This window comes from Pseudorca crassidens, chromosome 7 (assembly GCF_039906515.1).
Source record: "Pseudorca crassidens isolate mPseCra1 chromosome 7, mPseCra1.hap1, whole genome shotgun sequence".
Taxonomy (NCBI): Eukaryota; Metazoa; Chordata; class Mammalia; order Artiodactyla; family Delphinidae; genus Pseudorca; species Pseudorca crassidens.
In genome coordinates, this window is record NC_090302.1 from 4,074,784 (window position 1) to 4,093,794 (window position 19,011).

Sequence of the window (19,011 nt, forward strand, 5' to 3'; positions counted from 1 at the left end):
GCAGGCTTGACGGCCCGGGAGCTCCCGTCGCTTTTATGTGGGTGCAGAACATGTAAAAACTCTTCTGGGCCTTTGGAAAAATAACTTCTCACCTGCTCGTATGCCATTTAAAGTCCCACGGTCGGTGCTGGTGAGCGCTATGGCCAGTGCGCACTAGGGCCACGTGTGCAGTTGTTCTTGTTTTCTCCCCCAAATCGGGCAAAGGAGCAGCTAGAGCTCAGTTCTGTGCTTCAATCACCGGTGAGTCACAGCGGCCACCACCTGCAAATGATGTGCCCTGAGCCTTCTCTGGGCTTCATTCCTACCAAAGGGCCTTCTGGGAGGTGACATTCCTTAACCCTCAGCACGCGGAGCTTCCAGAGGAAGGGGGCCCCTGTCTTTGCCCATCGGAATGTCTCATTTCCCAAGTTTCACTTAGTACAAAAACCAGCCCTTCTCATGGGCCTCAACTCACCCCATCAGAGAGAAGTCTGCGTTGCTTTATTTTCAGTCCTTCTCCTGGGAATTTCGGCCATAACTTACGGTCCCGTGGCTGTTGGCAGTAGGTGTAACCTCATTCCAGATTGCTGGGTCTAATTAGTGGTGCACCACCGTCTCTTTGGTTCAGCAGGGCTGCCTTCTACCCGGGCTCTGGGCCTTGTTTTCATTCTCGAACATTGCTTGCGCTTTCTCCGGAGCCCGGTGACCCAGGGGAGATATTAAAACAGCCAAAGGCATATTTTGTCCTCGTTGGTTTAAGTTTTTGCTCTAAGTGTGTGAGATGCTTGTCTAGATCCGTCCCCACTGCGCTCCGAACGTGCTGGGATTGTCAGGTTGGGGGACCGCTGGCGAGGGCGTGTCCCCGGGGTGGGGTTTTCAGGTTAGACCCTAGCTTTTCCCATCTCCTGTCTCTCCAGGAGCCTTGGAAGGGAGAACTGTGCACCCCAGCACCTGCCAACCTGGCTCACTGGCCAAGTTACAGGGAGCTCCTAAGTCACTCTACCTCTGTAACCAGCCCCTGCCAGCACTCCGACAGCTAGAGTGATTCAATTAAAAAAGGCCCAAACTCCTTGGTGCACATGCCACACATATACTGACTTTCAGCTGAGAAAACAGCTATTTAATTGGCGTAATAACTTTCCCCTGAAAGCGCAAGTCCTGGTGTGTAGAAAAGGTAACGCGGAAGACAGATCATTACCAAGTGTTACCTGTGCCCCCTCCCGTATACCCCGTGTCTCTGAAATATTTCTATCTGGAGAAGGTCCCTCATGGCCTAATAGAACCTGAGAAGAGGTGGGAGATTTGAGGGAGATTCCAGACTCTAATTTGCACCCTTTCTGGTAATGAGACCTCAACCACAGCCAACGCAGCCATCGGAGCACAGACAAGCCAAACCAGCCCCAAATTGGCATGATTATGAGCGTTTTCGAGAGCCTTCCACGAGTCCACATCCCAGGAGGCATGGATCAGAGCTCAGCCGAAGTGCTGCCTTTTTTTTTTTTAGGGGGAATTAATATTCTCATCACTAAATGCACACCAAAGATTCGACAATACATCCGCTTTTCTCCTTTGTTAAAACCTTGCAAAGAGTTGCTGAGTTGAAAGACAAAGTAAATCTTCCCATCCGAGGAGGTAAGCGGAACGCTATTTCTTGTTTTTTGACAGTGCGGCCTTGGTGAGCTGCAAGCTGTCTTACTGCAGAGGGGAGACCCCGAGGGACCCCAGCCCGTTTCCAGCAAGTCTTTGCATGTGGTGTGTTTGTACCAGCTGAAGACAGCGCATGACTCTCTAAATAATTTACCAGTTGATTAATAGACTCACAGGGGTATAATTAGAAGAGGGAGAGACAGTGGGTACAGTAACCGGTACAGTGCTTGGGGGAACAGGAGCCTTTATTTTTTTAAAGAAACTTTCTAGGGTGCTGGGCGTTTGAAGATAACTTGGGAAGAGCTCAGTGCCTCTTCTCTTTTGAAGTGGAAATAGGACAGTTTGAATCCATCGAGTTTAATTTTTCACAAGCTTTAGGGGCCCCGCAGTGCAACTCCCTTTTTATTATTGAAAAAACTCTACATTTTTCTTTCATTTTTCCGCACACACGCGCGCGCGCGCGCACACGCACTCCAAGCAGTGAGTAATAAACACATTAATTTACTCTTCTATCCAGCGTGTATTTTACGCACTGCACCTCCCGCGCATGTGTCCCCACACGTCCCCTTGGTGCCCCCACCCAGAGCCCCACCGTCGGGCTGCCTGTCGGTTGATGAATGGACACCCCTGTAATTTATGCATTTTGAAGGCACCCGCACCTCGCGGTCTGACAATGCTTTTGAAGTAGCTCCTTTTTTCCAGTCAAACTTTTGACTTTTCCGCTGGGACCACTACAAAGGTTTCCTTCTGGAAACTAGGTAGGAGTCTTCCTGCTGAGACGGCCCAGCAGAAGCAGTGGGTCTCAAAGTCGGGGTGCGTCGTGAGGGCCAGAGGCCCGTAATGAGGACAGCCGTAGAAAGCTTTATCAACAGGTTTGCGCCCCTAGGGGGACCAGCTCTTAGTCTGTAAAAACTAGACTTTGATTTGCAAAAGCATCATTATTAAAATGATGCTTTGCTGGGGCATCAGCCCAAAGTCTGTGGCCGAAAGGTTGCAAAGCTGTTTGTTCAGTGGCCAGAGCAGCGGGGAAACTGAGGCAGCGAGGGGCTCTCAGTTCACTCGTGCATCTGGTCAATGAAACGTCTCTCTCCCCCCAAGAGTGGGGCCTGTCTACTGTTGCCATGTCACCAAAGAGGGGCAGCTCAGCTGTTTTTGTTGGGCTGAATGTTCATCGGGGGCTTGCCGTGTGTCAGGCGTGCAGATCACAAAACAGAAGGGGAGCCCAGAGGTGCAGGGTGTCCTTCTCACTCCGACCAAAGCTTCTGGAAGCATTTCCCCTCCACGGGCAGCCCTGGTGGTTTCCGAGCCACTCAGCTGTGAAATCGTCTTCGACAGGCCAGGCCCCAAGGCCCAGCCTTCTCCTCCAGCTAGGAGGTCTCCCTGCGCAACCGTCTGGCCAGCCCCTCACGACCCCCTCCAGGCAGGTGCAGCTCGAAGCCCCTTCCCCTCAGAATGCCCCGGAGGGGGAGCTGACACCGGCTTTCTCCTTGGGCTGTGAGTGAGGCCTGAGGTGTGGAGGGGAGGCTGCCCTCGGTGACCTTCTGCGACCCCTACACGTCGGACGGTCGCCACGTCCCGTCCCTGGAGATCTGCCGGAGTTTGTCAGCTAGAAGGCAGCGCTGCAGCTTCCCCATGGGGAACGTGGCACAGCTGTGATCGGCCGGGGAGGGGAGTGCGGGGGCCCATGCCCTCCAGCTTTGCCCTGAGCGAGAAGTGGGCTCGGGGTAGAACGAAGGGAGCGGGGGTTGGGGCAGAGAGACGCAGGAAGCGGGAGGTGAGGGAGAGTACAGAGCGTATAGGGAAGTGCCTGTGCCCTTCCCTCCCACCCCTCCTCCCTGGGGCCTGCTCTGGGACCCAGGGGAGGGGGCGGGAGAGACACCTCCCTCTTCGTCACCTCTCACCACAGACCTCCATTTACCCGAGCTGTGACCTTGGCTGCTAGAACTCTGATCTCACCACCCTCTCTCCACTGGGCCACGGTTAGGTTACTGGGAGGTAAGAAAGACCTCCTCTGGGACCCTTCCCAGCACCTCCCGCTGCATGCTTCTGCTTCTGCTCTGCTCTGTCTGCCCCCAAGTCCCCATGGCCAGCGTGGCTCATACCAGGAGCTCAGCTACTGTTCGTGGGTGAACGAACGATTTCACAGCTGAGCGCCCAGCACGTGCCCTGGGGCAGTGTGGGGCGGCAAGAGCAGGCAGGCACGCCCTGTGGCGTCGGGGGCCCGGAAGCTCCCCTCTGCTGCCTGCATTTCTGTGTAGGTGAGACCCCGTTTGTCTCAAAGGAACAAAGGGAGAACAGGCGATAGAAGGCAGCAGGCAGCCTGACGGGTTTCTAGACAGGTGGCCAGCGACGGTCACTCCTCGACAGTCAGGGGAGCGGCTGCAGGTTTGGGCTGTGCAATCACCACTTGATTCCAGCTCGGTTCCTGCCACTGCCCGGCTGCGTGACCTTGGGCAAGTCACCCGACCGCTCAGAACTACGGTTTCCTCATCTGCAAGGGGGAGCTTTTCACAGTATCAGAGTCATGGCGTGTTAGGTATCTAAGTGAGAATGTCTCTGTAAAATGTTTAGCGCTGTGCATGGCACACGATAGGCCACTTACTGGATACTTACTAGTATGATTATTAATAGTTACGGTATTTTCATTGTCGTAATTGTAGGAGAACTCACGGTAGTAGCAGCAAGATTGTTCGGTAGACGGATGTTTCATAGGTGGATTTTCTGGGTATCGTATTCTCTTCCTGTGACTAATGTCAGCTTTGGGTGCCTGGTCCCTATATGGTCACCAGGAACTGGCAGAAGTCCAGTCTGCTCCACGTCTGGGGCTCAGTTATCTGTTGCAGCCACCCTGCAATGTGACAGCATAAAAGGACATCTGTTTCATTTTGTTCCTCATTTCGTGCACTAGGATTTCAGGCAGGGTGTGGCAGGGACGGCTCCACCCCGCACTGCCTTGGGCCTTAACTTGGCATGGCTTGAACAGCTAGAGGCAACTGGGCTGGCTCCTCTGGGGCCCTACATGTTGTCCTCGGTTCTGGTGTCAACCTGGTTCCTTGGTTCTTCTCCTTATTGCATCTGCTGGGGCAGGATTCTTCATCCCCATCTCCCTATTGCATCTGCTGGGGCCTGGAGTGAGATGCTTGGACCATATGGGGCTGGTGAGACCTCTCTCTGTACAGCCTCTCCACACGGCTAGCTTGGGCTTCCTCCCAGCATGGCGGCCTCGGGTTGATCAGCCCCCCTTATGTGGTCCTAGCTTCCCCCAGAACAAGCATCCCAAGGAGGCCCAGGGCGGCAGCGGTGGATGGGGTGGTGGATGGGGTGGTGGATGGGGTGAGCTATGTCTTCTGCTGAGCCAGCCTCAGAAGTCCCAGAATGAACTTCCATCAAGCTAGTCAATAAGACTAGCCCAGATTCAAGGCAGGGGTGGGGGGCTAGAGTCCCCTCTCAGCGGTAGGAGTGGCCACCTCTAATCTGCCACCCTAGGGAAAGCTTGCATTGAACGTTCTGGTTTGGTTCAGGGTTGGCTGCATCCCATGACTCGGTGAGGCTGAACCCAGATGGCCTCATGGGTCCTCAGAGCTGGGGGTGGCCTGACTTCAGACGTGCCACGTAGGGGCTTTCAGGGAGCTTAGAGAACTGAGAGTCTAGTTCTCTTTTAAAGAGGGAGAAAACCCAGCTGGGAGGTAAAGTCACTCACCCAAGGGCACGCTGCAAACAAAATGCAGAATGGAGGGCAGAATTCATGCTGTTTCTTCCTCTGAAAGGCAGGCAGAGAGCAGAGGTGGAGCAGGTGGCCTCAGAGCCTGATGGCCTGGGTTTAATTCTGGGCTCCACGACCTATTAGTGTGTGGCCTTGGGCAAGTTACTTCCTCTCTCTGTGCCTCAGTTTCCTAATCCGTAAAATGGGGTTGTTATGAAGATTACATGAATCAATACTTGTATCAGAGAAAATTCATGCTCAGAACAGAGCTGAGCTCATAGTAAGCACTGGCACACATGCTTGTTAAGTAACTATGCCGTCGCGTCTTTTTGACCCCAGAATACGGGGCTTATGGTTGTTTCCTGGTTTCCCAGTAGTCGCTGATTTTCTCCTCACGGGTCATGTGGGCAACGGCATTCTCGCTGCCCTTGAGATGTGGGCGGAAGTAACTGATTCTGAGCCCTGACTTCGTTAAAATGGAAGGAAAACCGTGCCCCTTAAACCCTTTGATCCGCAGTGTACCGTTAATGTTAATACTCTGCACTTTACAACAGTCTGGTCCACATCTGGACTGCTGGCCTCTTCTCACTTTCCACTGAAAGATGTAAAGCTGCGTTTTAAGATTAACCAATTACCAAATCATTATCCACAATGTGTCTAAGTGAGCATTTTTATTAAAAGTCTTATTAATTTGCTAAGTGAAGCCCCATTTATTTACAGAAGAATGGTTTTGTTTTTGAATTTTAGTTTATCTTTTATACAGCAGGTTCTTATTAGTTCTGTCTTTTATACATATTAGTGTATATATGTCAATTCCAATCTCCCAGTTCATCCCACCACCACCACCCCACCCCAGAAGAATGTTTTTAAATGGTCTTTTTTTACTCGTCTAAAACCTCATTAGCAAGAGAAGCCCAGGGGCCCACTGCTGGAGAGCCGCCTCTCAGCTGTGAATGGGTCAGCAGTGTTGGCACCTCAATCTTAACTTTGCTTTTGGCCCCGGTAGACGTGGCAGAGAGGGGAGTGATAGAAAGCGGGCAGCCGCTCACCGAGGGATGAGGAGTACAGACCAGCCTCCTGGTTGGTCAGAGTCCCAGGCCTAATGTACTCTTTTGGACTTGGGAAAAAAAGCCAATATTAAAAAATTGTTGTCAACTCTAAGAAGAAAACTTCCTGTTGAAACCCATTTGCTAATTGTGGCAGGAAATAAAACTTTTATTTTATTTATTTATTTTTTAAAAATCTGTTGGGCTTCCCTGGTGGCGCAGTGGTTGGGAGTCCACCTGCCGACGCAGGGGACACGGGTTTGTGCCCCGGTCCGGGAAGATCCCACATGCCACGGAGCGGCTGGGCCCGTGAGCCATGGCCGCTGAGCCTGCGCGTACGGAACCTGTGCTCCGCAACGGGAGAGGCCACAACAGTGAGAGGCCCGCGTACCGCCAAAAGAAAGAAAAAAAAAAAATCTGTTTATTTATTTATTTGGCCGCACCGGGTCTTAGTTGCAGCATTTGGGATCTAGTTCCCCGACCAGGGATCAAACCTAGGCCCCCTGCATTGGGAGTGTGGAGTCTTAACCACTGGACCACCAGGGAAGTCCCAAAAACTTTTAAATTATTTTTTAAAAATCGTTATTTCCTGGCACCACTGTCTGCCAAGCAGATTTAAATGTTGTTGTTAAGTAATAGAGATATTAGGATACAGACTTTTGGAACCTGAAGAAGTCTTAAAAGACATCCGTTCCATCTTGTGCCTGGGAAACACTGGCTGGCCAAGGCAGGCACTTGGCCGGGGGAAGTGACTTGAGTTTTCGAAGGAGGCAAGCTCTCCCAGGGGCTTGCTCCCCCCAGAGAATTGTGGAGTACAACCAATTCGAACAAGCTGGTTTCTCCTTGTCATCTGCTGTACGAGTTTTAGAAATGTTCTGTTTATCATTTTAAGTGCTCACTTGGGGCGCAGGATCCATGGTTGACCAGCAGGTGGCAGTAAATAATAAACAAAGAGCGTCGCTAATGGAAAGCCTGGCCTGAGGTCCTGGCACTGTGGCGCTGCAGGTCCTTCTAAGACACTCCTGATTCCTGGTTACAGCAGAGAGGAGGGCTCGCAGGCCTCAGCTGCCAGGAATCAGTGTCATCCGAAGGGTAACGGTCTCCCAGAAATGGTGGAGTTTAGCTTTCACTGAATTACAGTGATAGTAAGTCGGGGCCCGGAAGAGCCCAACCCAGATCCTGGGTCAAGCCCCCAGCAATGTGGGGAAGAGACAGATGTGTGGGGGGAATGGGAGCCCCATTTCTTTGGAGCATCAGTATGCATGAGATGGAAATGAAAAACAGAAACGAAAGCAACCCCTCTTTCTCCTCCGCAGCTGGGTTCCTTTCCAAGACTCTCCCACTGGGCCTGATCAGGAGGGGGCGGGGTCCGGGGCTGCGCCGGGATGTTGGGAAGGGGGGGGAAATGCTGAGTCTCCCACAACCCCCGACAGATGCCAAGTGTCCCCTTTACTTGCTCTCAAATGGGGCCTTGAAGAGGGAAAGACGTTGCAGGGGCAGTTACAGGCTGCGTGTGTGTGTGTATGTGTGTGCGTGTGTGTGCGTCCACGTGTGTGTGTGTCCACGTGTGTGTGTGTGTGTAGGGGAGGGGGTAAGCGCGTGCACTGTATTGTGTGTAGAGGGGTGTGGGGTGTAGAGTGTGTGTGTTGCACAAGGGGGGATAGCGTGTGTAGGGTGCAGGTACGCGTGTAGCAGGTGTGTAACGTGCGTGTCCTGTAGGGGTGTGTAGGGGTATTATAGGTGAGTGCCTGGGTGTGTGTAGTGTGTCGGTGGGTTTCTGAGTGTGTGTGTCGGGAGTGTGTAGGGTGTGTGGTGAGGTCCTCAGCGTTTTCTGATCTGCCCGGGGGTGGTGGGAGGGTTAAATGGCTTGTCCTGGGTGCGTCAATCAACCTTGGGTCTTTTTACCTTGAAGCACCGGCTGAGGGAGCTCTTTCCTTTTCTCCACTTTCCGTCCTAGCCGTTCAGGGCCAGCGCCAGCAACCTCGGTGCCCCTCGGGCCCCTCCCCCAGCAGCCGAGCCCCGGGTCAGGGATGCAGAGGCTTGGACGACAGGCGGCAGGAAGGGGTCGGGGGAAGGGCTCCGAGAGAGTCCCTTCTGCCTTCGGCTCTGGTTTCCACAGGACAAATCATGAGCTGGCTTAGCTGTTCTCTCGGGGCCCTCGCTAACGAATGCCACTGGCATTCTGAGCTGGACTTGACTGAGGATATTACACCTGCAGCCTGGGAAGAAGAGTCCTGTCCAGTCACCTCATGGTGGCCTGACTCAGGGGGGTACTTTCTTCCGTCTGAGCCGTAGGATTGATATGCAGGCGGGGGCTTTGACCTGGGGCCCAGGCCTTTGAACAGGAACGCCTCCCCTTCAAGACCAAGGGTGGGCCGGGTGTCCCGGGTGGGGTTGGTGGGGGACCTGGGAACCTCTCGCCTGTGACCGAGGCTCCCCGTCCACCCCTCGAGCACAGCCGGCCGGCAGGGAATACGTGGATTGAGATTTTAATAACCTCGAGGTCAACGTGAGGACTGCCATCTTTTATGGAAGATTTTCAGAAAAAAAAAAAAAAAACACCCGAAACCATGTGATGTGGCCTTTATGAAATAATGGGATATTCATATCTTGCACTTTGCTAAATTTAGGGTTGACAGGACATTCCGGAGAGGTAGCCCTTGGCAGTAGCTTATACGCAGGGTAAGATGTTAACTGTCAAGCCCAGAAATCAAGCCTGAGGCACCTGACTCAGTGGAGAAAGACTTGCGACTACACTGAAAATCTCTCTCTCCGAGAGGGGGATGAAGGGCGATGGACAGCGTTATCAAGGGGACTTTCAACTTCCAGCAGAACACGGCGGCCGAGATCTGCTCTGAAAAGGCTGCATTTTTGCTGAACCGGCTGGTCAGACCATGTGGGGTTGGAAAAGTGAGCGGATGGCCTACAGGGGGAAAAAAGGCGGCAGCCAAACGAAGGCACAGAGCAGAAAACCTGATACAGGAGTTGCAGGTGTTCGGCCGGGAAATGCACTTAAGGCAGGATCTTCCCGCCTTACCCTTCACCCCTGGGCCCGCACGCCGTGTCTGTGTCCGGGAGGGCCCCCGAGGCGGTATCCAGAGGGGTCTGTCATTTGTTTTCGCCGCCAGCAGTGTCTCCCCGTCTCCAATGGGGGAGCACAGCCCGTCCCTGCGAGGGGACCCTTGGTGTTGCCCAGAGCTGTCCGTGCTGGAGGGGGAGGGGACCAGCGAACCTCCGTGGCCTCGCAGCCTCTGTCTCCCAGGCCCCAGGAGCCCCAGTTACCAGCGTTCAACCTTGATTGAGACACAGAGAGGGTAATGGCCTGGTGTGCGGGTCTCAGCAGCTTTCCCGGAATTGCCCAGGAAGGCAGATCCGTGCAGATGCCAGGCTCCTGGGCAGTGCTTCCAGGGCCCAGAGCGGAGTGACAGAAGGGCTAGGGCTCCGCCCAGCCCTCAGGTCCCCCCAAAGTGGAGCCGCTTCTGGGGTTCAAGGACAGACCTCCAGGGAGATTTCATCCTTTGTCGTTTTGCAGTGGTCTCTCACAGTGGTCATTTCCACCTCCTTTAGGCCTTTCAATTGTTTCCTTTAAACAAAAAACCCACTTTGTTAATGGAGGCCTTTAAACGTATGCAAAAAGCAGAGAGAATAGAATAAGGAACATGAAGGGACCCATAACCAGTATGAGGAGCCCATGTGAGCTCATGGTCACCCCCGGTGCATGTGGAATCTGCCAGGAAGATCCCCCCTCTCCATCAGGAATATTTTGAAACAAATCCCAGACGTCAACACGTCTTCTGTTGACTGCATATTTAATTCATGGGCGGGCTGTGGCATGGATGAAGGGAACCCTGGGGGAAGGGCTGTTTCCCATTGCCACAGGACTTGACTCAGAGCTCCAGGTTTGGGGGAATTGGTACTCTGCATTCATTCATTCACTCATTCTAAGTGTGTTTATTACGCCATGTGCGGGACACAATGCCGAATGTGCGGGTGTAGCAATGAGACACCTTGACGGGGTCCCTGCTTTCTCCAGAGGGGGGTGAGGGTGGGAATGTAGGCATTAAACAAATACTGCACCAGTAATGATTGATTCACAATTGTGGTACGGCCCTCGGAGGAGAAGGGCTAATCTGAGAGCCTGAAGAGAGGGGCTTGTTTTGGTTTTGGCTCGAAGCTGGAGTCCGTGTGAGTATCCGTCGTCTTCCCCAGTCCTCCGGAAATGTGACCTTGCACTCCTCCAAAGCGCTCAGCACTGCCACGCCTCCCATGTCCTTAGGGCTTTCCAGCCAGGATGTGTTGACTTGTGTTATTGTCTCTCTCAACTCCAGGACCCTGAGCCCCCAAGGGACCGTCTGTCACTCATGGGGCATCAGCGGGGCCCTCCTCTCTCCCCCGTGCGTGCGTGTGTAGATATGTGCATGTGTGTATATGTATGTCAATATATATTTAAATTAGACCGTATTATACAAGCCGTTTACTTGCTTTTTTCCCATTTGATATTCTGTTCTAGGCCTCTTTCCGAGTCAACATAAATATAAATGAGTTTTTAGAGCTTACCTAATATCACATTGCATAGACGTGCATCCTTTATTTAAGCTGTCCTCTACTGACGGACATTTAAAATCGTTTCCGATTGTCACTATTATAAACAGCACTGAAATGGACATCTTTATGTGCACATCTTTGGTCGTATGTGCTGTTGTATCTTAGGTGTAAATTCTTAGGAACGTGATTGCTGGGCTAAAAGGCATGTACATTTTAACTTTTGATGCCAGTTGGGAAGTTCCCTCTAGAAATCTTTGCCAACTTAATAGGGAAGAAAAACCACCACAGACCAAAAAGTCTCTTTGTGTTTTTATCTGGTCAGATTTCTTGACCTTAAGTCAGATTTCTTCCAGGCTGAGAAACTGGCTTGGGTGGGTCACTCGAGGCACAATCTTTTTGGGACTTGGTTTCTCAACTTTGAAATGAGGGGGGTGGTCAAAGGGATGAACCACCAGGTCTTTCCCTCTCTGAATCGCCAAGGCTCCGAGCTGCACGAGCAGCCCACTGTTGCCCCTAGAAGCTCAGTGGCTCAGACATCCCTCCTGGAGTGCAGCTTGGTTTCCAAACAGCACTGAGTTTTTTTTTTTTTTTTGCGGTACGCGGGCCTCTCACTGTTGTGGCCTCTCCCGTTGCAGAGCACAGGCTCCGGATGCGCAGGCTCAGCGGCCATGGCTCACGGGCCCAGCCGCTCTGCGGCATGTGGGATCTTCCCAGACCAGGGCACGAACCCATGTCCCCTGCATCGGCAGGCGGACTCTCAACCACTGCGCCACCAGGGAAGCCCTGACTATTGAAGAAAACAAATTATTGGCCCAATGCCATTCTCACCACCAAACAACTGAGGCCTTAATGGGCCTGGGGTATCACTGGTCAGCAAAGTAATTACCCAATGACCTCCTCTCCCAAGGGCAAGCCCGTTTCTCCTAAAGCCAGATTCAAGCTCAGATGTTGGACTTCATGTTTGTAATTTAAAGATCCCATTTTCTTGCCAGTAGCTTCATTGTAGCCATCTGATGGGAATCTGGGTAAACTTTTAGGAGGAATTAAAACTATACGCACACAGGGACTTCCCTGGTGGCGCAGTGGTTAAGAATCTGCCTGCTAATGCAGGGGACACGGGTTCGAGCCCTCGTCAGGGAAGATCCCACATGCTGCAGAGCACCTAAGCCGGTGCACCACAGCTACTGAGCCTGCGTGCGGCAACTACTGAAGCCCACGCGCCTAGAGCCCGTGCTCGGCAACAAGAGACGCCACCGCAATGAGAAGCCCGCACACCGCAACGAAGAGTAGCCCCTGCTCGCCGCAACTAGAGAAAGCCCGCGCGCAGCGAGGACCCACCCCTTAAGAAGAACTCTCATCTGGCAGCTCCCACAAGTTGTCTCCAGGCCCCATAACAGCCAGTGAGGCAGGTGTCCCAGAGGAGGACTCTGAGGGTCAGGGAGGTCCCACAGCCGGACCACTGGGCTCTCCGCTCACACTTGCTTGAAGAAAGGAACCCAGGGGAGCTAAGAGTTGAGTTTTTCTGGGTTTTATTCTAAGGAACTCTCATAGAAGCAGCAGTATTTACAAATCTTCCTGCAGCCCCCCACTTAGAGCTCAGGCCACCCACCTTCCCCGTCTGCTGACGCAGAGACTGGGACTGGGATAGGGGTGCAGAGAGCTCTTTCTGCCACAGCCGGCCTCTCTCTAACGGGGTGCCGCTGGAGGCTTGTGGCGCCCCTCAGCTGCTCAGGGTGCCCAAGGACTTGAGGGCGCTGTGCCTGTGGGGTCAGCAAAAGATGGTTTCTTTCCTTTTATTTATTATTATTTTTTTTATTTTTGGCTGTGCCACACGGCTTGCAAGCTCTTAGTTCCCCAAGCAGGGATTGAACCTGGGCCACCGCAGTGAAAGCACCGTGTCCTAACCACTGGACAACCAGGGAATTCCTTTTTTTAAAAAAATTTTTTTGGTTTCCTTTTAGAAATTTAGAAAGCTGGAGCTGTTCACAGCTGGTTTGCACTCAGGGGTCCTCAGCCCAAGCTCTTTGCAGACTTTCTAGGAGGTAAAGTGTTCTTCACTCGCCACATCCATGGGACCTGGGGACCCCAACTGGGGACTCCACTGGCTGATTCCACAAAATAAGCAGTCCTTGTGCGAACGTGGCAAAGCGCGCGTTCCGGGACGTCCTAGCTCAGGATCCTGAGATCAACCCCCACGTGTTCATTCAATAGATATGCACCAAGGGCCAGAGCATGGGCATTCCCAAGATGGCCTGGGGGTGGCCAGATCCCATTCCTTCCTGAAGACCTGGCAGGGCCTCCCCACCCACACTGCCCGGAGATCACTCTGCTCCAGCCACACTGGCCCTTCCTCCATCCCTTCCACGCGCCAAGGTCATTCCAGCCTCAGGGCCTTTGCCAGTGCCACCCCGAACATCCTCCCCAGATCTCACGAGGCTGGACTCACCGTCCAGATCTCGGCCGGTTGTGACCTCAGAGACCATCGTGGACCCAGTCAAACCAGCAGCATCCCATCATTTGGTTTGCTTTCTTCATAGTGTTTATGACTCTGAAATGGGCATTTATCTATGTATTGTCTGTCTCGCTGGCTAGAACGTCAGCCTCAGGAGGGCAGGGCCCTTGGCTTCTTGTGTGCTGTGTGTGTGGCAGCGTCAAGCCCTTGTCCCTGGACGCAGCACAGATGCTCGTAACGCTCCAGTGGACGGATCCCTGGGACAGGCTTGCTTTTGTGTTAGTTACTATTTCACTGAGAATATCTGTACATATCTAGGGGTAGACCTGGATTGGAAAGCTCTATGGTAGATTCTTAACACACAATTGTCTTTAATCTGTATTTCTCTTGACAGAAAACATGAGGTTTCTGGATCAGAGAAAAGACCCCTTATTTATTCACACAGTAGCCTTAGTGCTGGCTCTCTGCACCCTGACTCCTCACAGGGGCCGCCGGTGGGAGCCGGTGCACCCTGCGTGCGCGGGGAGGGGGGCACGGGGTGGACGAGCCGAAGCTGTGACAGCTGCCCCTCTGTCCTCCCCGCCGCTGCCCTGAATGTAAACAGCCCCTGGGGAGTGGAGGCAGGGGGATCAGTAGGTTTACTACCCCCGGAATACGAACAGAGGACTCAGGACAGAGGTACCTAAGTCTCTCCATCTTTTTTTTTTTTTTTTTGCGGTACGCGGGCCTCTCGCTGTTGTGGCCTCTCCCGCTGCAGAGCACAGACCCAGCGGCCATGGCTCACGGGCCCAGCCGCTCCGCGGCATGTGGGATCTTCCTGGACCGGGGCACGAACCCGTGTCCCCTGCATCGGCAGGTGGACTCTCAACCACTGTGCCACCAGGGAAGCCCTAAGTCTCTCCATCTTTAACTGCCCAGGCTTGTTTGAAGTCAACCATCCTTTATCCCAGGCGCCAACTCAGCACACCGTGACCTTGACCTTGGGGAAAACATGAGCATATTCATGAAACATTGTTTCCTGACATACATCTCCCAAACTGGAAAGTACCAGCCCCCATCTGAGTGCCATCTCCCACATGCCTGGAGCTGTGCGTCGTGTTGATCCTGTGGTGAGAGGTCCCAGCATCCTCTTTGGCGGTTGAGGAAACTGAGACTGGGAGAGCCTGCCTGACCGAGTGGAGGTCGGTTGGCACCTAAGGGCAGGGCTGAGACCAGCCCCCACATTCGTGTGTGCCTCCAGCCCAGCTCCTTCCCTTCCTCTCTTCTTCTGAGCTCCCCAAAGCCTGGTCGAGTTGGTTTTAACATCTTTGTTTAGTTGCATTGCAGCTTTGAAAAGGGCAGGCTCCTGTCTCTTTCCTCCATGCCTCCTATCTGCCGGGCACTGTGTTATCATGGAAGAGCGAGGTGGGCATGGTCCTTTGTCCTCGTGAGAGGCAGCGTTACACAAAGAATTAGCCAGAGAGTTAATAACAGGGGTGGCAAGTGAAGGTGAAGAAGCACAGGTGCTAACCCAGCGACGGGCCGTCCAGGGAGCGGACACTCCTCTGGGGCCTGGCCACGGGCAAGGCATGAGGGAAGGATGCTCTGGATGGAGGGACCGGCACATTCAAGGGGAGGCGAAGAGCTGGGGGAGATTCACAGGGAGGGGAGGCAGGACTTGGGTCCTGCAGGGCCCTGTTGACCACGGGGAAGGGTACTGCTCTTATCCCCAGAGCATTGGGGAGCCATGGCAGGTTTGAGCAGGGAAGGGATGGGATTAGCTGTATCAACTTCTCACCGATCTGTCTCAGCCAAATCTTCTCATTAGAGCAAAATCCCTTTCCTGCTCTTTCCTAGGGACTGGGGAAGAAAGGCTGAAGATGTAAGAAAGAACAAAATCAGGGAAATGCAAATGACTTAGATGAGGTTTATGGTTCTTGGCCACAGGGCAGTAACCAGGCGCGTCACAGCCATGGAGGAAAGCAGTAATTTTTCTGAATCTCTCACCGCCACGTTCACCTGGCTGTCAGCCGGGGGCCTTTGGCGTGTGCGTTAGGGCCACTTGGCTGACTCACGGAGGGAACGGGGCATCTCCAGAAAGGCTGCTGAGCCGCCTGTCACTGCAGCTCCAGGAAACCAGCTCGTTGGGGGGGGGGGGCCCACATTCATAGCAAACAATGGTAATATTTACCAAGTATCTCTGGAAAAATGAATGCAAAGTGCAGGAAATGCAGTGCAAATTGCCAGAACGCAGTACACCGGCAACACAGGCCTTTTAATGAATCTGAGAAGAGAGGTATAAATTTCAGGAAAATGTCAATTGCAGCAATGTAAACAAGGGGCTTCTCAACATCTCCTTCTCCGTGAGACTCGATTTCAGTCTCTGGTTATAACTAAAGCTGTGATTCTTGAGAGAGATTTGATTCTGAACATCAAGGAGGTGAGAACTGGGGCAAGGGGAAAAGAAGGGGGTCGCTTGTGTATGGTGAATTAGCAGAGAGCCTCGGGGGCACCATTGCCATCCCACTGGAGGAAAACCAGACCTTCCACTGGGGATTGGTATGCTTCTGTGAAAAGTCTTTTTGCTGCAAAAACTGGATCCCTGCGGTTGCAGGGGGATCGGGGAGGGAGGCCCACATATCACTGGAGGGCTGGGAGCTACCCTGGTGGCCGATGGGCATATATCCTGTCAAAGTCAGGGAAAACTCAAGCTCAAGGTCAAGGTCACCCAGTGCTTTTTTCCCTTCTTGGGTGGCCATGTTCTTCCCATTGCTAGGACCTCGGAGGGTCCTGGGAAACGGGCGCCCACAGCCCTGTCCACCTAAAACGGCCTCTTCACCTGTTCAAATCAGGGTCAAATAAAGTTAGGAAGGCCGTGGGCCATGGCCGCGGAGGCTCCCTCACCTTCCTGTTGGGTCAGGAGAGGTGGCCAGGGCGGCAGAGTGACCAGCTGTCTTCCTCTCTCTGCAGTCCCCAGCTACGTCATCATGAAGGTGCTGAAGCAGCGCCTGGACCAGCAGGACTGCGTTGAGAGAGGGTGGGTGCTGCACGACTTCCCGCGAGACAGGGACCAGGCGTGCTTGATGGATAGCATGGGCTACAAGCCCAACAGGTGAGCAGTCCGCTTCCGGCGGGGCCTCGGCCCTGGCCACGCCGCCTCCCAGGAAGGTCCCCACCCCCAGGCACTGTCTGTCCAGATCCGGCTGACTGCTGGCAGCTTGCCGGAGCCTTACCACGTTCTGGAAGGGGAGTGTCTCTTAGTCATTCCCATTCCCACCCACTCGTCCCTTTTACGCTGGGAGCTGGGAGTCAAGCTTGGGTTCAGATGCTGGCTCTGCCGCTCGCCTTGCTGGACCTGAGCGTCTCACCTGTGAGTGACAATACGCATCAACCCGTCTGGCCTTCCTCATGGGATTGTGGTGCCGAGCGATCCGTGTTTCCTTCTACTGTTTTCACAACTTCCTTTTTACATTTGGCTCTTTGATGCGTCTGATATTTATTTTGATGTGGGTATGCAGTACAAATCTCTTTTCTTTTCCCCCTCAAATGTTGAATATTGTTGACTACTCTGTCCTTCTCCCACTCACTTGAACTAGAGGGCACCCCGCCTTGGTAGATATTGTGGAAATAAACAAAGACCTCCTAAATCACCCCGCCACAGTAGATATTGTGGAAATAAACAAAGACCTCCTAAATGAAAAAAGCAAAGGCTGTTTAGTCAGAGCTTGCTATATATAGCAAGGGAGCTGGCCGGATCTCAAAGGCAGGCACAGGGGAGGGAGAGCCTTCTGCTGGGAAAGGTAAGGCTTCAGGGCTTCCCTGAGCGAGGCTGTGGGCCTGGGGAAGCTGGGGGCGGCCAGCTGGAAGCAGGGTGTCCTATGTGCTTGGTTAGGGGAACATATTCAGCTTTCTCTCATTTGGGTCTAAATTGGAAATGGTGGCAAAATTAGGGCAGCTGTTAGTGACTGATCAAGTCCTGGCTGTTGGGGGCTGATTGCTGCAGATGGTGATTGGGTCCTGGGCTGGTGGCTGCAGGGGATGGGTATTTATATATGGTCTGAACACCGTCTGCTCGTAAATACAGTCTCTCAGTACGCTCGGTTGTACTTCTAAACTTTCTATTGTTTCCCACAAGTCTATTTCTGCAGTCGTACCACACTGTTTAACTACTTTAGTTTTATCATGTATTTCAAGTCAGTGCAGGACAAAGCCCTTTCATTACTCTTCTTTATTGTCTATTTTATACGTTTGTTATTCCAAATGAGTACTATGATAATTTGATCCTGAACTGCCATTGACTTTTAAAAAATACTTTATTTATTTATTTTAGCTGCGCCGGGTCTTAGTTGCGGCACGTGGGATCTTCGTTTCAGCATGTAAACTCGTAGTTGCGGCATGCACACGGGATCTAGCTCCCCGAGCAGGAATCGAACCCGGGCCCCCTGCATGGGGAGCGAGAAGTCTTACCCACCAGGGAAGTCCCTGCCATTGACATTTTAACTAGAATTGCAGTAGGTTTATCCCTTGGTCTGTTGCAGTCTACGGCCCTGTCCTCTCTTTGCCCCTTCGTGAAATGACCAACACTTTATGGGGCCCATGCTTTTCATTTTAAGTGCATTTCTAGGTATTATATTACCTGTTGTTCTTCTTGTTGGTGTTGTGATAAGAGGGTATTTTCACCCATTTTATTTTCTAACTGGATTTCTCAGGAGTATAAGAAAGATATCGATTTTTCTTATTTGCTTTATACTCCAGCTTCCTTACTAGAACTTTCTTACTGCTTCTGATAGTTTTTCAGTTGATTCCCTTGGGCTTTTCAGGATGGTGATCATGTCACATCTACAAATATTTATCCTTTTGCCTCTTCCTTTCCGATATTTATATTTATCATTTTACTCTTTGGGCTAATTGCATTGGGCAGTACTTCCAGAACTGAGTCATGATGGACAGGTTTTTTTTTTCCCCTGACCTGAAGGACTGTCCTGCATTCTGCCACTAAGGCACTACTGTCATTTGAGGTATATACAGTTTTTATCAAGTTAAAGAAGTATAGCTCTTAGAATTTAAAATATCTGGAGTTGATGCTGAATATTATTCGAAGGCCTTTTTAGCATCTTCTAAGACAAATGTGTTTTTTTTTCCCCCTTTTTGATGTATGAATATAATGAATTATGTTAGCAGGTTTTCTAATAATAAGTCAGCCTTTCATTCCTAGAATGACTGCCACTTGGTCTTGGCGTGTTATTCTTTCAATATATTGCTTGTGGCAGGTACAGTTTTGATTCCCCATCAAAAGTGAGCAGTCCCCCTCCCTGCCATGTCATGCCAGTGAATGTTATATTACATGGCAAAAGGAACTTGGCAGGTGTAATTAAGGTAACTGATCAGTTGGCTTTAAAGTAGGGAGGTCATCCTGGGCCACCTTGATCTTTAGTGCAGTTAGGCCTGTACCAGACTTCTGACCTACAGAACAGTAGTATAATAAGTTTGAACTTTTTAAATCAACTAAATTTGTGGTAATTTGTTATAGTAGCAATGGGAAACTAATATACCGTTGGATGGTATTGGCTATATTTTATTTAGATTTTTTGCATTAATATGCATATATAATATGGGTCTGAATTTTTCCTTTTTTTTTTTTTTTGTCCTTTGTCAGGCTT

At 52.0% G+C, this 19,011-nt stretch overlaps 1 protein-coding gene across 6 annotated transcripts in view; it reads left to right on the forward strand.

Moving 5' to 3' along the window:
• AK8 (adenylate kinase 8) overlaps nt 1-19,011 on the forward strand; it is a 134,597-nt gene that overhangs the window by 57,720 nt on the left and 57,866 nt on the right. For all 6 annotated transcript variants that reach the window (XM_067742861.1, XM_067742862.1, XM_067742864.1 and 3 more), the window contains one exon: nt 16,322-16,463. In XM_067742861.1, the coding sequence (XP_067598962.1) occupies nt 16,322-16,463 (142 nt within the window). The remainder of the gene's footprint in view (nt 1-16,321; nt 16,464-19,011) is intronic.